We start from the raw sequence: 25,534 nt of genomic DNA, 5'->3' as shown, positions 1-25,534 counted from the left end.
AATGAGGAAATGACAATACATTTCTGTAGAACGCAGATGAGATATGGACATATTATGTAGCTCCATAAATTTTGATATGTAGGAAGTCTAATCTATTGCAAAAACGGAAGGAAAAAATTGTAAAAGGAAGAAATGAAAATGGAAGACAGAAAATAAAAGTATTTGATCCTTTCCCCCAAAAAATCTTTCGTTCTTCATACTGAAAATTATCGAGGTATCAAGTATTATTATTATTATTATTATTATTATTATTATTATTATTATTATTATTATTATATTAAAGATTTTGGTATATTACTTGATTCTAAATTATATTTTCATGGTCATGTTCAATATATTTATAATCATTCAATAAGAATGGTTTAATAAGGTCTATAACTTATTCTTTTTCTACTCCTGCGTCAATACTAATTCTATACTTTACTTTGGTTCGATCTGAACCTGAATATGCATCCGTAACCTGGAATTCCATTACTTCAACTGAATCGGTGAAATTGAAAAATATTCAAAGAAAATTTGTTTCCTTATGTGCTTTTCTATTTATACCGAATTCCTCTGACTTTAAGTATGAGATTACATGTAAATATTTTAACTGTTGTAGTCTTTATTCTAGACGTCAAAATCTTGATTATCAATTTTTTGCAAAGTTATCAAGGGTGATATTGATTGTGAGTCTATCATAAACAATATTAGCCTTCGTATTCCTATAAAGGATTTAAGATTTCAAAAAAAAATTTGCAACAGAAATTCAAAATCTCTTTCTCCAGTCTGTAGATTCATAAAATATGCCAATTTGCATAGGAACAATTTAGATCCTTTTAAAGCGTAGTTTCGTCTATTAGTATTTACTGTCCTTGTTCTCAATTTTATTTATGTATGTTTTTCTTGATTTTAAGATATAATTTTATTTACTCTTGCAACTTTGTATCTTCTGTTTGTGTATTGTGCTGAACTATAATTGGCCTCTGGCTGTTGTTGAGCACACAAATATTAATAAATAAATAAATAAATAAATAAATAATGACGGCGATCTTGATCAGGACACTAATACCTTAATCTAGTCACTGCAGTCTATCCCTTAACTCCCCACTCCACATTTCGCGGCTAAGACTAATGTTTCAGTCGGATACGACTAGACAGAAAGGCAAGCATTGCTCAGTGACGGATTGTATAAGGCAGGCATCATAGCTTTTACGAATTTTCGGATCTCGCTGGCCGCCTAAAATCCAATTTGCTCCTTTTCACTTCCCCTTTATGCCCAGGGCTGACTATGATGGTGATGATGATGATGATAATTATTATTATTATTATTATTATTATTATTATTATTATTATTATTATGACAATCTTGATGACAGTGTTATTATTTTAAAGGTCATTTAACGGCACTGTAGGTTGAAGATAGCGAAACGATATTGTGACGAGAAGAGACGCAGGATTCGTCAAAGATTACGTTAATTTTCCTTACAGTAATGCAAAACTTCAGAAAAATGTAATAATAAGCAGCCAAGCGTTCCAAATGGGTTCCGAATTCACGTCTGACCGCATCCTTGGATCAGTACCGAATTTAGGACTACTTAAGTGACACGTGGTTAGATATACTTCTCAGAATTCAGTTACAAAAGGTGATGTGGAATTGACTCGTATCTTAATATGACTTCATAAAAGCAATCAATTTTAAATAGCAGAAAAGTTGCAACTGCTCGAATACTGTCGTAATCACAAGACAAAGGAAGGTCTGTAATATGAAATTAGTCTGTAACAGCTGTGCAACTTTGCCTCTGAATATTCGAAAAACAATAATTTAAACTCGAACTCTATACAGATTTACATGTCGATAACAGAAGAGAAAAATGAAGTATATAAACGTATAGCATATTTGAAATTGAAGTTAATTTAAAACGTCATAATGGAATTTCGATTCTGCAATGGCTCTAATTTTCAGAACAATAGCAGCTAAATGTTTATGTTATTATTCATATTCCATATAGTCCAGTCACTGCTCATTGAAACTAGGGCTTCCCTTCCCCGTCCACAAAAAAGGCATTCTAACACTGTCAAACCTTCAAGATTTCTGGTGTATGCAAAGCTATAGAGTGTACGTTTCCTCTCGATATTCCGTTTCGTAACGCCAACTCATTGAACTATTGTTGCAATATACCGTACCGAAGTTTTGTATTCAGTGTTGCTGAATAGGTTCTGTATTTTGGAAGGGACTTCTAATAGACATTGAAGATTCAGAATTGTTGTTTTGAATTACACAATAGATAAATTAACAGGCTACGTTTTGTACCCTCCATTTGGAAGCTGCAATTATTTAATTCAAGAAGTTTCTTCTCTATTGTCCACACTTGTGGAGTAACGGTTAGCACGGCTGGCCCCGAAACCAGGTGGCCCGGGTTCGAATCCGGTCGGGGCAAGTTACCTGGTTGAGGTTTTATCCCGGGTTTTCCTTCAATCCAATTTGAGCAAATGCTGGGTAACTTTCGGTGCTGGACCCCGGACTCATTTCACCGGCATTTCACCTTCATATCATTGAGACGGTAAATACAGCGTCGTAAAATAACCTACTTAAATGAAAAACTTCCGTCTCTATTTCTTCTGTTTTCCTTATCCTCATGATCTTTCCTTCTGTGTTTTCTTTCTCTTTCTCATATTTTTCGATGTCATACTTGTTTTCGTACTTTTTCTTGTGCTTTTCATCCTTCTTGTTGCTTCCTTTGTCTCATGCTTATCTTTGTTCTACTATTTTTCTACTTTCTTTTTCACGTTCTTTTCGTCGCTCCCTTGATATCCTTCCTAATACTTATTTCTGATGCTTTTAGTTGCCTTTAATTTTGCAACTTCTTCTTTCTCATGTTTTTCGTCGTCATATTGAATATTTTAATAGTTTACATTTCAGTAATTAGGCAGTTACAAAATTTGCAATAGACATTGTCCTATACCAGCGGTCATCAGCACAGTGCACCCTCAGGCTAGCGTCTGTTACCCGCGGATAAGAGATTTCACTGGCGTGCAGCCGTGGCTGCTGACGGGTATGCTTCCTCCCTTTCCCTTACGCACGACCGTGCATATTGCGATACACTTCTGACCCGTTACCCATTTCAACGAGTGCTGACGACCACTGTCCTAAAGGTAAAGATATCCCCTTAACATACCATGGAGGCACTTGGGGGGGCATGGAGGTAGAGCCCCATGCTTTCCATGACCTCGGCACTATACTAGCAAAATCCTATATTACAATAAAAAAGAATTATTTAAAAGAATCGATAAAATTGGTATTATTTTGAATTCAAAATATGCACTTATATTATAAAATTGGTGAGCCAATTATATAACTTACACTTAAAAACGATAATATCGTCAAGCCTATTAAGCAATTTTAACCTAATAACATTAAAACTACTTTGAGATTTACTTCACCTGTAATAGGTATATCAAACCAATGATTGGCCTCTGGTGTTATGTGTGTGAATTTCCTTTCTAATCATATGATCCTTCTTTCCCTGTTCATCTTCCACTTTGTCTTTGCTTTTCTTCATCCTACTTTTCTTTCTCATTATCCTCCTTTCCTCTCTCGTCGGTTGGCTTCTATTTGTTATCCTGCTTTTCTTCTTCAATATGCTGATTTTGCTCTTTATCGTCTTACTTTCTTTCATACCCCTACTCTTCCTCATCCTCATGTTTTTTCTTCCTCCTGTTTTTTCAATCCATCCTTTCTGTTTCTTTATTTTTCCTACTGTTTTTTCTTTCTTATATCTTTAATCCCTCCCTTTGTTTGTCTTACATTCCTTCTTCCTCTCCTGTTTCCTTCGTCGTCTTTCCCTTTCATTTTTCTTCCTGTCCCTCCTCATCCTAATTTTCTTTTCTTTATTTTTCTTCTTCCAGGTTTTCTTAACTCCAGAGAGATTTCAACTTAACACAACAGTTTATATTAACTTTCTCGGCTTGATGACGAAGAATTAGGGATGTAAATAATCACAAGATATAGTATCAGAACAGTGCCTAGTCTACGCTTAAAATAGCGCAATATTCACGAAGAGACAAGAATTAGTCAAAGTACTTTACTTAAAAATCGAACTTTCTACTGTGATTTGTAGCATCGTGAAGTTTTATTGCAGTTGAAATTTCAAGTGTTTCACAAAAAAATGTTTCATTACCTGTATTTTCACCACTGATCCTTTCGTCTTATGTCACAATGTTGAATAATTTGCTCTATTGTCTTTGTACTTGGACATATTTGGACTATGTATCAAGTTTAGTGTTCAGTATTACATAATGAATTCCTTGACTAATTAAACATCGACTTTAACTAGGCTTATATCTTTACAGATTCTAGTGTTATGATCCAAAGATGATAATGGTGACTTTAGACCTCTGTATCTAGATCTATGTACCTACAGATATTATAATTCTTATATATCGCTGGGAATAAAGTATTGTGTTTCGATGTAACTCTACGGGAAATAATTAGTAGATAATTAAATATATTAAGCTGTAACTTCATACAGATCGGCATTCTAATAAATCCTTCTCTTCTGCAGGTCTTCGCATCCGCATCGCCAATTTGGTGTTCAAACTTCTCACATGTCTCCTGTATATCATCCGAGTCGTCACAGATCTTGATCCCACGTTCGCCACCTGGTAAGTTATATCTTAGAATGATCATTATAACCAACAGATACATTTAGATTTAAGAAAATAATTAAAGATCGTTTCTGTAATTCATAAAATATGTATAATATACATCCAAAGCTGACGAATATCCTTATGTAGACCATAATAGTACATTATGCAACGAGCCTATAATGGTAGTAATTAAGACGCAAGTATGATTGTTTATGAAACGAGCGCAAGCGAGTTTCATAATTTTCATACGAGCGTCTTAATCACCATTATAGGCAAGTTTCATACGACTTTTTATGCTCGACCATATTTCTAACTTGAAAGTATTGAAAATTAGGTATTTTTATCGTTATGTGTGAACTGACCTGAATTGTGAGATGTGTGCAGACGCGAAACTATTGATTTTTTCCGAGGCCGAATGTCATTGAACTTGGCACAGAATAAGAATGAACATTAGTCTGATATAACCTGGAAATTGATTTAGAATTGAAAAACGAGATGACAAATTGAATTTATTTGAATATTATTTACAATTAACGCTAATTATGATATTTATTTTAGTAGGTTATTTTACGACGCTTTATCAACAGCTTGGGTTATTTAGCGTCTGAATGAGATGAAGGTGATAATGCCGGTGAAATGAGTCCGGGGTCCAGCACCGAAAGTTACCCAGCATTTGCTCATCTTGGGTTGAGGGAAAACCCCGGAAAAAACCCCAACCAGGTAACTTGTCCCGACCGGGAATCGAACCCGGGCCACCTGGTTTCGCGGCCAAACGCGCTGACCGTTACTCCACAGGTGTGGACTTAATTATTATAGTAACAGAACATAACCTTCTGCGACAGTATTGGATTTCCAGCCTCCGTGACTTTTCGCTAATTGTCTGTCGATTGCATATCCGAGAATAATCGATATGACGGTACGAAGCTGACTTGTGATTGGCTGAAGACCTGTACTTTAATGAGTAGGTGTACTTTAATGACATGCATTAAAACTGCTACCAGGTGTATAATTACTACATTTCGGCATGGTCGAGCATAATAGAACATTATGCAACGAGCCTATAATGAAAGTAATTAAGAAGCGAGTATGGATATTTATGAAACGAGCGCAAGCGAGTTTCATAATTTTCATACGAGCTTCTTAATTACCATTATAGGCGAGTTTCATACGACTTTTTATGCTCCACCATATTTCTAACTTGATATTATTAATTTTAATTGTATCTGACATTCAGCAATGTTCCGTATGTTGTGAGATATGCGCAGACGCGAAAGTATTGATTTTTTCCGAGGAACAGATATCCACATTGACCTTGCTAGGCCATAAGAACCTACAGAGATAACATTGAAATTAAATTAGACATTGAAAAACGAGATGACAAATTGAATTTATTTGAATATTATTTACAATTAACGCTAATTATTATAGTAACAGAACATAATCTTCTGCGACAGTATTGGATTTCCAGCCTCCGTGACTTTTCGCTAATTCTCTTTCGACTGCTGGTTGAGTGGAAGAGAAGGCCTTACGGCCTTAACTCTGCCAGCTAAAATAAATTATTATTATTATTATTATTATTATTATTATTATTATTATTATTATTATTATTATTATTATTATCCGAGAATAATCGATACTTGCGGTTTTATAACGGTAGAAAGCTGACCTGTCATTGGCTGAACAGTTGTAACCTGAGTCGTCATTGGCTGAAAGACCTGACCTCTAATGTGTAGGTCAACTTTAATGACATGTATTAAAGGTCTGCTTCCAGGTGTATAATTACTACGTTTCGGCATGGTCGAGCATAAACACATTTATTTTATGAACAGAATCTTTAGGTTGTAATTAATCAAAACATCAATTGTCATTTTGGTATTTTAATAACGCATTAAGCAAAAAAATAAGCTGTGTTTGAGGTTTGAATCCCATTTATGGTAAAACTATTGGATATTGAGACATTTGAGTAGTAAGATATCACCAAGAAAAACAAACCGAAAAAAATATTTCTTTGTTATATCTTTGAAAAACACTTCATTTTTCTACAAAATTAACTGATTAAAAACGCATCTACAGTGTGACGGAACCTTCAGGGAAATCTGGCAGGGAAACTTAAGGCAAGTGTACACTGTTTATCTGCGTTCTTACGTTGTACCTCAGCAGTAGCAAGTCTTAGGCCAGTCTTTTTGTAGAATCCTAAAGGTGAAGTCAATTAAGAACAATGCCAAAATTTATTAATTTTGAGTACCAGGGGTGGTCGGTCCTTATGTGCTCATGTGCTACAGCACATAATAAAAGTAAGAGAGAAAAATATATTTGTTTCAAAAGCCTCAAAAATATTTGTTTAATTCAAATAGTTATCGTATGTTTCCGTTCTATATTTTTAAAGCATTTGAATCGTCCGCCTTGACACGTTTCATCATTCGCCCTCCACTGTAATCCCCATTTCAGTTTGGTTGATAGGCTTTCCCCTCTACTCACACTCTTTACCATCCGTGAAGGGGAAGATGCTGCTGTCTATCTTACTAACGTTCGACTAATTGACTTTGAACTTAGTGAAAATCCGTATTATTGAAAAGGTTTACCGGTAATCTATACTTCGAAAATCTATACTAAGCGTTTGTATTTCATTTTATTGTTATTTATATCAACTGACACATTAAAAAGCTACTGAGAGCAGAAGATAAATGTTTTCTTCACCGATAGTTGCTACTCTACAGCATACACAATGGGACAATCTGCACTGTGTCGCTCTCCCCTGACTTCATAATACAAACTAACATTCCTTAATTTAATTAATTATTAGTTGAAAATATTGTAAGAACGACACTAAAATATACTGAAACATGTAATTGTCAAACATCTGTGTCACTGTATTTTATATCCATTTATGTACTTTATTTAATATTTTATTTTCTTGTGTGTACCGTGCGTTTTTTTTTTTAAAGCAAGACGTAAAGCGCTGCAGCAAGACCGTTCTTTTATTACATTTGCTTCACCGTCGCTGCAGCAGCGCTGTAGCAAGCGTGCAGCAAATTGAAACTTCGCTTTACGAGTTTGCTGCACGATCCATCATGGCGGAATGTGTGTTTTGGTCTTTTGCAACGTTTATTATTGTCAAAATCGTCTAGTAATAATAATCCAATGTCATTATCATAGAAGTCGAAATTATTTAACATGTTTGGTTCTTTTAGAGATAAATTTATTACAGCAGAAATAGAAGCCAATATTAATTGTCCACCATTTTGCAGTCAGTTGACCTACTTACGTTTTTTTCGACCCTCATTTTGCTGCAGCAAAGGCATGAAGCGCTTTACTGAAGCGCTTAAAAAAACGCACGGGTACAGTTTGGGGGGGTGCAGGTATAAGAGATAACAGCTACCGGTCTGTTACAGACGGACTCAGGGACAGTAGAAGGGGAAGAAAATACCTTAGCATCCTCTCAACTTGTATGAAATGTCGTTTAGTGCGAGATGTGCTAAGCACAAGAAAGATGTCGACATGGAGAAATGCGCGTTCTTCAGTTATCCTTTTCACTTCCCCGCAAGCACCGAAAACCTCAACAAACTGCTGTCTCTTTTGTGGTCACCAAAGTGTAGCCAGAACAGAATAGCCAACTTATGTATTTAGTACCTAAAACTTCATTTTAGGAAACATTAGAAATGTGGTTTTTAGCCGTTGTTTTCAATTCATCTAGTTAATAAAATTAGACATATATGTTTACCTTTGTAAATATATGAATTTTAGCTGTATTCAATTGCGGATTGTCTACTGTTTGAATGAGAGGGTTGGGGACACTAACTCGCGATCGGGCCACAAGAAGACGTGTTTTTCAAATGTGTGTCTAAAATCATACCATAGTGGTTGTTCGCATGCTGTATTATTTTGTGTTGTTAAGTATGATATTCATACTTCTCCGAGGTGAGTGTCTGCGTTGGACTATTAATATGAATTCATTAAAAACAATACTTTCTTCTAAATTTTTAGAAGATAAAATACAAATTAAACAAGTATAGAAAAAAGTCTAGTGCTACAAATGGAATGATTTAATACTAAGGTGATACACAAGTTCGCCAACAGGAAGGAGAATGGATTTCAATTTTCATTGTTAGGATGAGAGCTATTATTATTATTATTATTATTATTATTTTTTTTTCTTCTTTTTTGTAGTAGCACATATGTATAAAGAGTCACGAGCCGCCACTGGTGAAAAACCTAGATATGCTTGTAATTTATGGGGAATTAAGACAGAATTTCCATGAATCAGTAAGGCTGTATTGGATGAGATTCAGAGAGATGCATGGACATCAGTCGTGTCTGAAAGATTTGGAGTGAGGTTGACGTCATACTTTCCCCTTCAACTGAGTTAGGCATGCCTGACCTAGACCATCTGTCTGACTGAAACAATCGTCGCACATAATATACCGAGATAAAGAGGACATCGAGCCACTGTAAGCTTAAGGATGCGGATTCAACCCTGTTCCGGCCCCCGGAACACCAGCTAGCCAGGCAGTGTTTGTTGCTGACCTCTGACCTGAGAATGGGATGGCAGCGGGTAACCGCCTCATCAACTGTACGGCCCGTGATCTGGATCCGTCAATCAAGTTTCACTACAGCTACGAGGGTAACCAGACTCGCAAGGCGGTGTCTGTGGGATGTGCTGTGGAATATTTGTTGAAGTGGGATAGAAAATACAGGGAATGAACTTTATCTTCATATACTCTTGATAAAAGGATGGAAAACCGCTACAAGCACGTAAGAAAAATGTTAGTTCTTATTAATAGAACATGCTTACAACTCCACTCTACTAAAGTAGGGCAAATTCGGCTAATTTCGTGATATTTCTTTTAAATTTATCACGAAATTATACCAGCGACAAATGTAACTTTGATGGTATAGTATAAATGACAGAATATGTACTATTACATAGATTTTGTTCACTGCGCTCCTGAGCGGATTTTTTTGAAAATTACTTGAAGAGTTGTGAGATCTAAAGCTTTCAATTTGTGACTGACTAAACCATGTGATTTCCTTTGTTAAAAGAAGAGTTTCTTTGCTCTGCTCTGTGGTCCAAATTGTTTTCAATTGTAAGTATTAACATTGTATAATTTTTGGTGAAAGAAAAAATATGTCTATCAAAGCACTGATTATGTAACAGAGGCTTACCTTCGGAGTTATTTTCTTAGCCTTTTTCTCATTTCTGGAGGCCATTTCGTTTCTTTAAGTTTTGTCTATTCTGTAACAATTGCTTGTCTATGCGTATAACGTGATTATTTTAGAACAAAATTCACAAACTATGGGGAAAACACGAGAATTTTACTTCAAACAAGTAAAGAGATAGGTTTGGAAGTAAACTCCGAAAAGACAAAGTATATGATTATGTCTCGTTTCCAGAATATGTGCGAAATGGAAATGTAAAAATTATAAATTTATCCTTTGAAGAGGTGGAAAAATTCAAATATCTTGGAGCAACAGTAACAAATATAAAAACACTCGGGAGGAAAATAAACACAGAAAAATATGATAAATACCTGTTATTATTCAGTTGAGAAGCTTCTGTCAGCCAATCTGCTCTCAAAAAAACTGAAAGTTATAATTTACAAAACAGTTACGTTACTGTTTTTTTCCTGTATGGTTGTGAAACTTGGACTCTAGCTTTGAGAGAGGAACAGAGGTTAAGGGTGTTTGAGAATAAGGCACTTCAGAAAATATTTGAGACTAAGAGGGGTGAAGTTACAGGAGAATGGAGAAAGTTACACAACGCATAACTGCATGCATTTTATTCTTCACCTGACATAATTAAGAACATTAAATCCAGACGTTTGAGATGGGCAGGGCATGTAGCACGTATTGCCGAATACAGAAATTCATATAGAGTGTTAGTTGGGAGGCCGGAGGGAAAATGACATTTGATGAGGCCGAGACGTAGATGGGAGGATAATATTAAAGCGAATTTGAGGGAGGTGGGATATGATGGTGGAGACTGGATTAATCTTGCTCAGAATAGAGACCGATGGCGGGCTTATGTGAGGGCGGCAATGAACCTCCTGGTTTTTTAAAAGCCATAAGTAAGTAAATATAACAGACTCTAGTGGAAGAAATATGAAGTGCATGAAACGAAAAGTATTTGTGTGAGTATTCATAGCATCTCTGATACATTGTGCATGTCGAGAATGTTGCAGATAAACAAATGTGGAAAGAAATACAATATAAATGATGTGAAAGAGACAATTGATTGTGTCTTAAATAAATAAAAACTGCGCAGAGGAACATCGTCTTTTTCTTGGCAAGTTCGATGAGAATCAGAAGGAACCAAAGCAGCAGTCAATGAGATATTTCCAGCCTCTCAAATGAGCTAAAGAGGTAGAAAACGAAACAGCAGCATCTTAATAGCCAAACATAGAAGATCTGTGCTTAAAGAAAAGGCGAATGATAAGCCTAATTATTTGTTGCGTTCTTGTTCAGGAAATTTCGAGGACGGCAAGCATTGTGAAAGATGGATTCAGTACGTCAGTAATGATCAGTTGTTTAATTAAACATGTCAAGGTGTATCAGAATACCGAAAGAACTTCAATTGTTTGGGTTGCAGGTATGAATCTGACTGTGTAATTTAAAATTAGACTGAATATACCTAAATATTTTGAATTTAAGAACTATCACGAAAATACTCTTGTACTATCACGAAATTATAGCAGTCCTTCTAGAGTTCTTTTTTTTTATATGTTTGCTTGTTTGTAGATATTGTATAAGGTAGGTGTCCCTGATATGGCCATGCTAAGGTTTGAGAATTTTTCTAGCAGCGGACTTTCTTACAACAATTTCCTTTCCCCATAAAAATAGCTTTAGTTGTCCAAAAAGTTCCAAATTCCAAAAGTCTACCTAGTGGCCATATCAGGAACATGTGCACATGATATGGCCACTCTTGTTCCATGTTCTACAAATCGTGATTGTTTTCAGTTTGATAGCGCAGTTGTGCTAGAATTAAATAATGTTGGTGTAAAATGAATAAAAATGACACAATAATCGTTTTTATAATTAAAAAGTGTAGTCAAAACAGGTTTTTCCATAAAAAAATTAAGTTGTTTTTCTTAAAATACAAAATTTTTGCGTAATCCCAGCATGTAAATTTGTCAGGTGAAAAAATAAAAGTGAAATGAACTTGATATGGCCATGGTGCATTTGATATGGCCATATCAGGAGCAGGTAAGCTTTCACGAAAATCGTTTGATTATGAACAACTCGTAAAAGATACGCCATCAACTACAACACCAATCAACAGAACATTAAAAACTGAATGGAGTACGATGGTTTTCATGAAACAAGTCTTTGAAAAACATGCATAAAACAAAAGAGACTTACCAGAGAAAAATAAGAAGAGATCACATGAAAACCGCAAAACAGGCAACTGACGCCATATTGCTCAACCTGATTGGATGGAAAAGGATCAAGTGACATACCAGAATGCCCTTTCACTGGATGCTGCTGCAATTTAGCGGATTTTTTGGTTAACTAACTCACAATAGGGGGGTGGCCTTATCAGGAACATGGCCATAACAGGAGCACCCACCTTACATTTATTTGAGGTAAAAATGCTGGCATATAACTTCCTGAATTCTAAAAATGTAGTTACTTTAAAAACACTATTTTTTTTAATTTGAGCCTTATTTTTACACCAAAACCTTAGTATCACGAAATTAACCAAGTCTGCCCTAATGTTGATCTCTTCTCTCAGCTTTAGACTGTATATCTGTAATTAATCACTCGAAATTTTTATTACAAGTTCACAAAATCTAATAAAATAATATAAACCTGTATATGACCGAGCTTGAAGCGGAAACGTTACATTTCCTCGTTCGTTTATTGGCCATAAATCAACTGACAACGTGATATACGATGAATGACTGATGGATGTTCCTAGTGCAAGCTGCGTTCAGAACCGCAATTACAAAGATAGCGTGAGTGTTTATCTGTCTGGAATGAAATGTCAGTGAGAAACACACCGACAAGTTCTATCATTAGTATTAAACCAATTAGTGTAAGTGTTGAAACCGCCCAAGTCACTTCCTGAACACATTAGTCCAGTATAATCCTCACGGGTCAGGGTCGTAAGATTGGTGTCTCTCAGAACACGATCCTCACGCGTATCGATGACAGTTTGAGTTGTTTTATGGAAATTGCTTCATTTGAGAGCCATTTAAGCTTATTTTTTTGTGGAAGCGTTTTTAATAATTATTATTTCGTTTTAAGATGACTGTTACGATTTTACTGCGTCATACTACTTTTGACCAATAAAACGGTACGAAAGGACGTCGTTCAACCAATCATGGCTGCTTATCGTACAATTTTATCGCGTCTCTAGCATTTGTTTAATTTTATCGCGTCTCTAGCATTTGTTTAATTTTATCGCTTCCCTAGCATTTGTTTGTTTTTATCACTACCCTAGCATTTGTTCCTTTGTTTGCCAACATTTCAAACTGCATTGGCCTGGACGTCAAAAAACAGAAAATTACAAACCACTCCAGTCGATGCACAGCAGTTTCAAGTATGACTCGCATTGGCATTAAAGAACAAGAATTGAGGGGTTTGGGGGAAAAACCAGGCAGTTCCAATTCAGTGCTTTTCGAGATAATGAAGAAAAACTTACCGCCAAACAACAAGCATGTACAGAAGAGGCAGGTCCAAAATGCATTGTAACTGTGAACGTAATTCTTGGAACTACTTGGTTCTTCGACCAAACGATAGAGCGTATTTTTTTGTCCTCTGCACAAACAACTCAAAAATTTAAAAAAAAATTGGAGCTGCCTGGTTTTTCCCCCAAACACTTCAATTAATAGAGATCAATGGTCATAGCTATGCGTCTTCCCTGAAACCCTACTTACAAATAAATGAAGAGCACCATTCGGAAATTCTGAATTCTGCGGATTATTTTGCTGCACTTTGTCAACCTCTCAACCTAACACCTTTTAAGTTGTATCTCTGGGAAACCATAATAGAAAAATTGTTAAAAAATTATCGATGTATCCTGGAAGAGCAGAAATATAGTATCCGAGAAAACAGTGCTTTAATTTCTCAAAGAGAATTACAGTCAACGATGCGTCGCTTCTTAAACAAAATCGCAGAGAATTTCAGCATCATCTACCCTAATTTGGGTAAGTAAATTTTTAACTGCGTATATATATATATATATATATATATATATATATATATATATATTACATTAATAGTTTATGATATGTCGAATTATCCATGCTGTACCGGTACTGCGTTCTTGGTGTTAATACGCTCTCTACGTAACTGGTAGCGGGAGCTAAAAACCTGTCCCACCTTTGCAGACAATCGGAATTGGTAGTAGTAAGGATGTCAGTGAAGTTCTTGCCTCCTTTATATCCAAAGAAATGTCCTCAGTACTCATTCCTGTTAGAGACGGAGTCCTAGGACCATAGTGAAGCCTGAGGATTGAATCAATTGCAGAAATTTATTATCCTACCGGGAATCAAAACTGCGACCTTTGGCTGTATAGCGTAGAGCTTTAATCCCCCACTCATTCTACATATAAACTATTAATATCAGTTTTTCTCGAATAAATGTAGGTATCAACAAGTGAACACTGTTTCGGTATACCGATACGTGGCAATTTACCTGTCGACGTGTTCACCAACGTAAGAAGCGTATAGTTGTTGCCACGCTGTGAAACGTTTTAAGCTGTGTGCTGATTGTCAAGTTGAGTCTGCAGATAGTACAAACTGAACATTACGTACAGTAAACAAACTGCGCTCAGAAAAGCTATGTTATCATTTATCCTTCATTGTTTATCTTACGAACTTGCGATCCGTGTTTTCGTTAAGACAGTGGGTACAAAACGAACACTGGATCCATAAAGAGTAATTTTGCAAGCTGAAAAGAAATGTATAATTATTTTTGTTCGATTGCCAGCTGATAACAACGTTGTGTGGCGGCAAAAGGAAGGCTTTGCTCAACACCAGTAATGTATGATTATACGAAAGCGTGAATGTGACAGTGCAAAAGGCTTACTTCGAAATAATAATAATAATAATAATAATAATAATAATAATAATAATAATAATAATAATAATAATAATGTAATGAATAGGGACCGGACTTTTATGTAATTACATATTATATTCCTTTCAACCTAACAGTATATAAATAACAAATCTTTGCGAATCTTTTAATTATCTTTAATATATTAACATTCAATACTACATATTTTTACATATTTACCCCACATTACATATTATGGCTTGGTTTTACATAAATCTACATATTTAGGTGTTTTATTCATTTTTACTTCTCTAAAAGGAAAAAAAAATTCTGCTGGGGAAGTTTACAATGTGAAATACACAGATTTCAAAAGCCTTTTTACCTACCCAAGAAAGGATATTGTTCTGCACACGTCTTAACAAACCGTTCCCATGCAATTTGAAACCTTACCCACCCTCTTCCTAATCCTTCCAGGGAAAACCCGTGTCAAGAATAACATGAACCGCAATAAAGATGCCGACTTTTGAAAAGAAGCTGGAGTAAAAGAACAAACTGGAAAGATGTTGAAAGCTTAAAATAAATAGCTTTTCAGGTTATTTCTTGACCTCTTTACTTTAAATTTAGTAGACCTATACGGAAATGGGATTTTCCGAGCAATTAGAAAGTATGGTTCTCGGCTGGAATAATCCTACCCTTCTGAATGAGACAGGAATGTCACTTTTCAAACAAAAGTTTGTAAATTCCTATAGTTTGAGGTTTTATTAGGTACTTCGTTTCTTACAGGGAGCAGCTAAAGTGCATGTGTCCCACATCTCCTCTTATTTTCTCCTAATCCAGTAAAGCGAAACAGTGCTTGTAGTACTGTTGTGTCATTCATTTCACTCAGTTCTCCAGTTTTAGTACTTTGAGTATAAAATGCAAGTGAGTTTATCTACTGCTTTTAACTAACTAAAATGGCCCCTGTATCTTCAACCCTAACGACAAAAATAAAATCATGGATTGCGATGGACGCTTTCACTACAGATGGAAAAATAGTAATGTGTCAAGTGTGCAGCAGTAAAAAAGTCGGGTGCTCTATGAAATCACAACTGGAGAGTTTTACCTATCCTATACCTGCCAGATATTGGTATTAAATATTTTCATGATTTTACATATTTCCATACATATTCAGCTTATTTTTCTTATATAAATATGTACATATTTCACACCTTGATATTACATAAAAATCCGGTCCCTAGTAACGAAATACTGTAGTTGGGATTTCGAGATATTTGGCCTAGTAACAACTTTGAATGGAACTCCGCGATTGGAAGGCAACTTCTCTGCCTCATCTGTAACACAAATAGTCTAAACAAATTCTCGCAGGCGTTGTAGTCGTGAATAATGTTCGGTTCTTATTGATGGAGTTTAATTAAAGTTGAAAGTTTATAGTCAAAGGCAAAGATGAAGAGTGTTCATATAAAATACAATTGAGGCGTATAGCAAGCTGACAGGTATAAACCATATCTTTTCTGGTTCTCGACACAGAAAACATGCCTGCATAAGACAGACAACTCGTTAGTCAATTTTTTGGCAGGTTGAGTGAACTCCGAAGCAAATCTGAAACTATCTGTCAGATTCAGTTTGAACTTATTCCAGTTTATTGTAAGTTAGTTTCAAACAGATTGAGCTATTACCAATTATTATAAATCATATTTTCTACTTTATGCACTTTTCCTTTCAAATTTACCTCCTATACCGTATATGTTAAAATATTCTTTCAGAATTATTCCGCAAGTTTCTTATTTAATTTCAACATTTAGTTACATATGATTAATACAGAAAAAAATCTACAAAATATTCGTGAAGTTCAAGACAAGAAATTTGAACGTTTTGCTCGTGAATGGTAATACCATCTTTCATCGCTCAAGGGCACCGAAGTTGTCGACATACAAGTAGCATTGATTTACGTAGGTTAAGATCTTTTGAGGCCTAAGAATAAATCAAATATTAGATCGGCTTAATGCATAACGAATGGAGTGAAAAAAATTGAGATACCAATGGTAACAAATTCCACACTCTTGCAGGTGTTGCTACATTTATAAATATATAATTTTAAATTTTTTGTTGAAATTATTGAAAGTATGAGTGCACATATCTCCAGCATTAATTGTGTAAGGAATTTGATTTTTACTGGTAATTCTTAATAAGAGAACCTTTAAACCTAGATTATTATAATAGTGTTTCAGTGATTAGTTACGTTAATTTTTATTTTATATTAAAAAATACTCCAGCTGCTTGTCCATGCGGATGACATGAATATGTTAGGAGAAAATCCACAAACGATTAGAGAAAATACGGGAATTTTACTTGAAGCAAGTAAACAGATAGGTTTGGATGTAAATCCCGAAAAGACAAAGCATATGATTATGTCTCGTGACCAGAAAATTGTACGAAATGGAAATATAAACCTGGAAATTTATCTTTTGAAGAGGTGGAAAATTTCAAATAACTTGGAGCAACAGTAATAAATATAAATGATACTCGGGAGTATATTAAACACAGAATAAATATGAGAAATTCCTGTTATTATTCGGTTGAGAAGCTTTTATCATCCAGTCTGCTGTCAAAAAATTTGAAAGTTAGAATTTATAAAACAGTTATATCACTGGGTTTTTTTCTGTATTATTGTGAAACTTGGACTCTAGCTTGGAGAGAGGAACAGAGGTTAAGAGTGTTTGAGAATAAGGTACTTAAGAAAATATTTGGGACTAAGAGGGATGAAGTTACAGAAGAATGTAAAAAGTTACACAACACAGAGCTGCAGGCATTTTATTCTTCACCTGACATAATTAGGAACATTAAATCCAGACGTTTGAGATGGGCAGGGCATGTAGCACGTACGGACGAATCCAGAAATGTATACAGTGTGTTAGTTGGGAGGCCGGAGGAAAGAAGACCTTTGGGGAGGCCGAGACATAAATGGGAAGATAATATTAAAATGGATTTGAGGGACGTGGGATATGATGATAGAGACTGGATTAATCTTGCTCAGGAGAGGGATCGATTTTGGACTTATGTGAGGACTGCAATGAACCTCCGGGTTCCTTAAAAGCCAGTAAGTAAGTAAGTGATAAAAAATACTCTAATGGATATACAATAATCATTTCAACGCTAATTATTTCAATATATTTAACAGAATTAACAGAAGGGTAAATAGTGACGAAAATGAATTCACATCACTGTTTTTATTAGGTGGTTCTTCCTCGACGCTGCAACCTGCACAGAAACTGCCACTGATGTCTATGCGTATCTTTTCTTTACGTAATATTGTATTGTTAAGATGGTGTACACGTTGTTAGTCTTCATGATTATGTTCAGAAGCTCTTGCTAGATCTTCGCGCTCTGGCATGTGACAGTTCTCAAGTGTAACAGATGGCTACAATGCTGTACACAATGTAAGGATTCGCCACCTGCTTCTCTGTTATTGCAACATGTATCACCTTTGTTCGTGTTGCTTGAAGGTTTCTCTGTCACGAATGAATTGAGATCAGCTCTGTTTGCAATAAGTGTGATGATATGTGCGTAGATTATATGCTGGTTATATGTTTGTTTCCAATTTCAGTTCAGTCCATTCTGAAGTATAACGAGAAAGTATTTTCTTTTGTAAAAATCTATTCCCAAATATTAAGACAAATATACCTTTTTCATCACCCCTGATAACGAAAAACCTGTAATTTTGTGAAATATGTATGCTGTTCCTGTTTTATTTGGGATTGTATATTTGATTTGATATTTGAAATAAATTTCTTATGTTCTTTTTACTCCTGTCTTTACATAACCTGCAATTAAATTTAACAAGGCGGAATCTTGTCGTTAATTGTTACGTAATGTTTTCTCATTCCATGAGGCCTTGTCTTGAGACATCAACGGAGTTGATAGTTGAAACGATCACACATCGGTATGATGTCAATAATTCCTTTCATATCGTTTTGAGTAATAATAATGTTACTAGTACAAAGGACTGAATTCATTTGGAAATTAATATTACAGTGCATTAAAATCAGACTATGTTGAGTGGGGTGATGGGTGAAATTTATATTTTCTACATTTTTCAAGCTACGTTCTTGATTTTCTGTACACATAATCACGATGTGATAGATAATGATGTGAGTGAATTAGTTTTTGAGCTAACAAAAATATTTTTAAAAATTTACATAATTTAAAATGAAAATGAGTCCCTAAGTCATTTAGTAAAATATGTGAAATTTTTTTCTAAGACCAGTGGTATATTTAGAAAAAAAAAACATTACGCATTAATTTTCCTATATCTTTACTACAAAAGGGGAAAAAAGTATAACCACTGCGTACCTAAAAATATAACTTTTCCATTGCCACTATAAATATTTAATTTTTTATTTTAAAAAGTATTCATTTAGTCACAAAACCCATGCAATATTTTGTTAACAACAGTCTATAGAACGTACAGTAAATATATTATGTTCCTATCATCAAAATTGTAACAGTCTTTACACTTCGAACCTGATGAAATGTACTAAAAAAGTATGAGAAAAAAAAAGCTTGTAAAATGTGCATGGAATTGAAGCTCAAAGGTCCAGCCATCTATATATTGCGTAATTTCTATGCTTTCAAGCGCCGCAGAGCATTGGAACTTGCTCAACATATAAATAAAACATTTCTGATTAATTTTTTACAAGAAAACGAAAATGCGATCTTCGATTGTAAATGACCAAAATTCCACCCATTAACCCCCTTAAATTAACTGTTTTTACTCTCAGCATTTATATTTACTAAATTATATTACACTGAAATTAATTTATACTTAAAATTAAAATTAAATTGCATATTTTGTTAAGTATTTACACTTGCTAAACCTATTTCCAGCTTGAGTGGAACAGCGAGGTTCTTATCGCGTGCGTGACGTAGCTGTATTAACGCGAAATGTGACCAGTTTTTTCGACAGACAAGTGCATAAACTTTTCACTTTAAAAGTCATTTTGGACATCCTGCCTTCTTGGAACAATTTCTGGATTGGTGGAATTTTGTCAATATTCCTTGTCTACTAGAAACTTTATCCGAGAAAATTGCATATGAATAGTTCATGGGAATAACGTGATAAGTCTAAAATGATCGATTTTCTGTTATAGATTCATGTAATATTTCAGATAGTGTAGATTTGTGTAGTTTAACTGGACACAATAATAACATAATTAGTCTGAAGAAATTTGAAGAATGGTCCAAAGACAATATAATATAATGTAATATGATATGATATGATATGATATGATATGATATGATATGATATGATATGATATGATATGATATGATATGATATGATATGATAATGTGTCGTCCACACCTGTGGAGTAACGGTCAGCGCGTCTGGCCGCGAAACCAGGTGTCCCGGGTTCGATTCCCGGTCGGGGCAAGTTACCTGGTTGAGGTTTTTTCCGGGGTTTTCCCTCAACCCAATACGAGCAAATGCTGTGTAACTTTCGGTGCTGGACCCCGGACTCATTTCACCGGCATTATCACCTTCAATTCATTCAGACGCTAAATAACCTGAGATGTTGATACAGCGTCGTAAAATAACCAAATAAAATAAAAAAAAATATGTGTCTTCACACTTTCACATGATCTTCTTCAAAGTATTCTCCATGTGCTTGAATGCACTTGTTCTAGCGTTTCTCCAGTCTTTGAACACATGGTACAGCACTCGTAGTCCTTCCTAGATAAACTCTCTATTATGTAAATTTTGTGTCCAACATCCTTGACGCGTTTGTCTGTAGGAAAATATAGGACGACGAATCATTCGCAAGATCTGATGAACTTCATAAATAGCAACGGTCACCACATGAGAAAGTATAAAGTTTAGCAGTCAATATATTGATTGCAAAGTTGTATTGTACTGCAGCTACTGCTCATTGAGGCTTTCCGGCCTGATCCGGTCTCAACTATAGTCTATACTATTAGTGCGTGTCGCAGAGTCCAGATGTCTATTCCTTGACCACGTAAAATACTGACGATCTTGTTCGAATTTCGTTGTCTGAGAACGGCATTTGCTACTAATTGCGTAATTTATATAATAATTCATTGTATAGGCCTACTAGCCATACCCGTGCGCTTCGCTGCACTTGTTAGAAATGAAATATAAAGTAATTATAATATTAAAATGGGACATTTGGTCCAGGGAATATCCGTGTTTGATAGAAGGATAAATCGTTTAATATGTTACTTAATTGAAATTGTATTTAAATAATTAAAATACGATCATTTTGGTCCGAAGAGCTTTCATTCCTGTAACATGTTTCTTATCTGTTATTATATGCAAATAATTAAAATAGAATCATTTGATTCAGGGAACATTCCGGTGGAATAACCATCCGCTTTTGATGCAAGGATAATTCGTGTAACATTTTTCTAAATTAGTCTTGAATGCATCCCTTAATAAATCACTCCAAATTAATGTCAATATAGACTGGATTGTGTACAAAGATAACTTGTTGAGCAGGACAAGATTTCTCACATTGCGTGTCCGGTCAGATGAGATTAGGTAGCTATAGCTCGAGCAAGAAATGATTACCGAAAAGCAATGGTGGCGTTGCTGTCTATTTTGATGTGTGTATGTAGGCACGCCGAGGGGGCGAGAGATGCCGGCCGTTAGAATTACTGCCTCTTCCAAGAAGATGAACAGATGAGGACATCGCTGTGGAAATGAAGAACGTAGCAAAAGAAAACTTCGAAGCTAATTAAACGCGCAACATATGTTTACGAATGAAATAATAATAATACCGTGCGATACAAGACACGTATTCACATGCAATGGAACAAACTAAAGTCGTTATGTAATTATCACAACGCAAGACTGATTCTATCGATGCTATTTCTCTTCCGACTGTTGTCTTGAATATCATTCAAGCTATCCCGTGACCTTTCCTTCGCCCTCTCTTCCTTATCGCATTGTTTGATTCGTATTCCTTTCGTCGGTATTCCCTACTTGCGAGACCTATACTATAGGACTGAGCAAAAGGATTCGGATCCGATGACACTGCTCGAGTGTCTTCAAGGAAAACCGAATCTTGACGAAGTACAACTATTGTTTTCCACGACTCTAATGCATAATGTGTCACAACTATGACATCGATATTCACATTAGCTTTTGCCTACGAAATTATCTATTTTAATAAGAGCAGAAGTGGTGATGATTTTTATGAAAAGCTTGTTCTTTCTCATATCCTTAGAGTTATAATTGGCCACCTCTTACAATGTTCTTAATTACGACCAGAAGTGGTTATGATCCTCTCAGCTAATTACTCTGGTGTAATTGAATTCCATTTATTAATCATCTTTTCATAGCACTGAATCGATTGTCTTTCTCTTAATGGAACAGACTAAATATATAGTCTGAAAAGGATAAAAGGAGAAGCACAAGTCATAGAAATTCTATAGAAGCAGATCTTTACTGGACAGACCAGTAAGCCTGAAAGTTAATTTAATTACTGTCTAACCCAAAATTACTACGGCCCTCAACATCAAACTACTAAAGCATTTAGTGTTATTCCTCGATACTTCTTCATGATTGATCTAGTTATTCGAGGTCGTAATTACTTAGTTATGTCCCAGTCAGATACCAGAATACTCAATCGAATGATCATTATACACCTTGATTGAAATTGCTTCGTACTTGGCAGTTCAAGGCAGCAATGTCAGACGACGTAAACATGCTACTGTATCTCCGTACAGTCAGAAGGAAAAGAAAAACAACGTACTGTAGTACACACCTTGCAAGGTTCAATCCTCGTCATCATCGATGCAGTTACCAGCGTTACAGTAAACGACGATAATTATATTCTCATAAGTTGTCGAAGTTGAATCGTCTTCGCCTATCGCTTAAACAGTTTTTGTATCGAGAGAATTTCTGAAGAAAAACTCTAAAATTTGAATCACTCAATTTCTTTAGTTTTAAGTAAGGTAACAACTAACATGTAATTTCGGCATTACGCAATGACAAATTGCCGTCTATTCACCTGGAGGTTAGAGAAGGAATGGTGAACGGGAGAAGAATTCGAGGTAGAAGAAGATATCAGATGATAGACGACATTACGATATATGGATCATATGCGGAGACAGAGGAAGGTACAAAATTCCAAGTCATACAGAGATTGTGTGCAGTCGATATGGATCTCTGGCGTTTCGTCAGCCCACGCGAGTTGTGTGGATATAAAGGGAAAAGTTGAGACGGTGTCGGGTGGAATTCCCGGGTAGCTCAGTTGGTAGAGCGTTGGTACGTTCAACCAGAGGTCCCGGGATCGACAGCCGGCCCCGGAACAATTTTTCCCTTGAAATTATTCAAATCTGCTTTACAGGGAGCTTTACCTGAAAGACTAGATTTGCATAATTTTTTTCTGTTTATATTATATTTTATGTTACAATTATTAGCAAAATAAATACATAAATTTACTTTTTATTTCTGTCGACTATATTCATGCTTTTATTGAATATCAATGGCTTCTGTCTTATTGACAAATTTTATTAAATGTGTTTTCTCTCCCTTTTTCTTTTACTTCTTTTTTACTCTTTTGTGTTATTTATTGGTTGCATTAAGTTACTTACTGTATTTACTAAGCTGTCTTTGTAAATTTTATGTTATATTATTGGCTAAGACTACACCGTACACGAGTCTGGTTCTTACGGTAGTGGCTAGAAACATTTTTGTTTTATAATTTTAATTTGTACTCACTAGCTAGTTAAATAATTATAATTAATTATTTTTCTTTTTCTTACATAAATGGTACATTCAAAAAAACTTAAACAAATAATCAACTCAAACGATACTCGAACCTTTGCGCAAAGTTAAATTTCAGCACGAGTCTCATTCACTAAATACTGAGTTTTACTGAAAATAACCTTAGATTAATCGCTGGAAGAATGAACACTCAGCGAAGTGGAGTGAAGTGACATGCGATGAAGTAGGCAAATTGAGTTACATGCTCATTGTACCTTTGGTATTTAAGTTAGAAAGTAGAGTAGCAAAACATAATAATATCTTTAATCTTCAGGTTATTTTTCCGTTTGATAAACTTGCCCTATAAACATACATTCTTATTTAAATTGTGCTGCACTTGAAAACACGTCACAATTTGACCTAAATAAAAACAAACAGATGGTCCTGATAATACAACTCATTAACAATTATTATCAGTATGAAGATCCACTCATACTCGCTGTATGTGCAATTAGAGAGACCGGGAATTGTACGTAATCATGTAACAAATGAGGTACGTTCGCGCTCCGAAAAATGTTGTCTTTTGCCTCGTCTAAAATTATTGTTCTATGACAACACTATTTTCCGCATGTCGAAACAATTTCTTATTTGTTTGTTTGCTTGCTCACTTTGTCTGTCTGTCTGTCTGTCTGTCTGTCTGTCTGTCTGTCTGCCTCCCTGTCTATCCGTCTGTCTGTCTGTCTGCCTGCCTGTCTGTCTGTCTGTCTAACTATAGAAGCACTTGATTTAAAGTCATTATTGTAATCGCCCAAATCATACATGTGTATAAGGTATTACGTTGTTTACATTAAATAGTGTTGCTGCAAATTCATTCAATGCTGCTGCTGCTGCTGCTGATGATGATGATGATGATGATGATGATGATGGTTATTATTTAAACTGGCCGAGTTAGGATCATATGATTTTCTCTTACACTCAACCAAGAGTAACACCTGGTTACATAGTTAAACATACAATTTTGTTACTGTATCCGATTTAAGTAATTACACATTACTTCTGTTAAGTTGGAAGGGAATACGATTTACACAATAAAATGAAAAAGAGACAAGTAAATATAAATGTACACAATAAAAATAAGAATAAACACAGAGGAATACATACCAATAATAACGAAACCGATCCATTCTGACCATATGTTTTTCAGAAAGGATAACAAACATATTTCAAGCCTGTAAACACTTCTGTATATCACTTTATATTGATAATTCTAAAATCTCCAATTTATGTACAGTATGTATATATGTATGTATGTATGTATGTATGTATGTATGTATGTATGTATGTATGTATGTATGTATGTATGTATGTATGTATGTACATTGCTAGTGGGTAAACATCCGGTAGTAGTGGTAACTTATTTACACACAATAATTACAATTTACACGCAATAATTGCAATTTACACATAATAAAATTACAATTATTAAAGTAACGTACTACGTAATTAATAAGTGAACCTAACTTTTCATTACAACATGCATTCTATAGCCTATACATAAATATGAGATGCACATTGATGTTCTTTCACTACTTTCACTTCAGTCTCATCTCACTCCCTGCACTGGCACTATGACACATTTCACTGACACTATGTAACACATTTCACTGACACTATAGAACATTTCACTGACACTATAAATTATCACTGGTCAAAACTATTCACTGACACTATAAACAGTAACTTCACTGACACAACACGTTTCACTGATATAACACTTCAAATAAAACAAACATTTACACCCTTATTGTTCCGTAGAATCGTACTTATAAACTATATTAACCTGAAATTGCTAGTCTGAGACCCTTCCACACGCTATTTTAAACTAATTTACAATTCAAACCAAAGGAATAACTCGTGAGGCCAAGCAAATACATTTCAGAATAAGTAAATATATTATCAGGCTAAGTAAATACATATGTAAACATATATTTTATACTGCCATAATCGTTCAATCCAATGGTGGAAGAAAATTAGATTCAATAACTCTACTCCCTACATCCGAAATAATTTCACTACCATCTAGAAAACAATGAAATATTTTGCGTATATATCTCTTCTGACTTACGGCGGACCAGAAACTAAAACGCTTGACTTGTAATCCTGTGTATCCCGGGTTCGATT

At 35.0% G+C, this 25,534-nt stretch overlaps 1 protein-coding gene across 3 annotated transcripts in view; it reads left to right on the top strand.

The window, feature by feature from the left end:
* The window catches only part of SLO2 (slowpoke 2), a 1,063,914-nt gene that overhangs the window by 808,528 nt on the left and 229,852 nt on the right, over nt 1-25,534 (top strand). For all 3 annotated transcript variants that reach the window (XM_069849155.1, XM_069849157.1, XM_069849156.1), the window contains exon 5: nt 4,545-4,644. In XM_069849155.1, coding sequence (XP_069705256.1) covers nt 4,545-4,644 — 100 coding nt within the window. The remainder of the gene's footprint in view (nt 1-4,544; nt 4,645-25,534) is intronic.

The sequence above is a fragment of the Periplaneta americana genome, chromosome 16 (genome assembly GCF_040183065.1).
Source record: "Periplaneta americana isolate PAMFEO1 chromosome 16, P.americana_PAMFEO1_priV1, whole genome shotgun sequence".
NCBI classification, from domain to species: domain Eukaryota; kingdom Metazoa; phylum Arthropoda; class Insecta; order Blattodea; family Blattidae; genus Periplaneta; species Periplaneta americana.
This window is presented reverse-complemented; position numbering and strand designations above follow the sequence as displayed.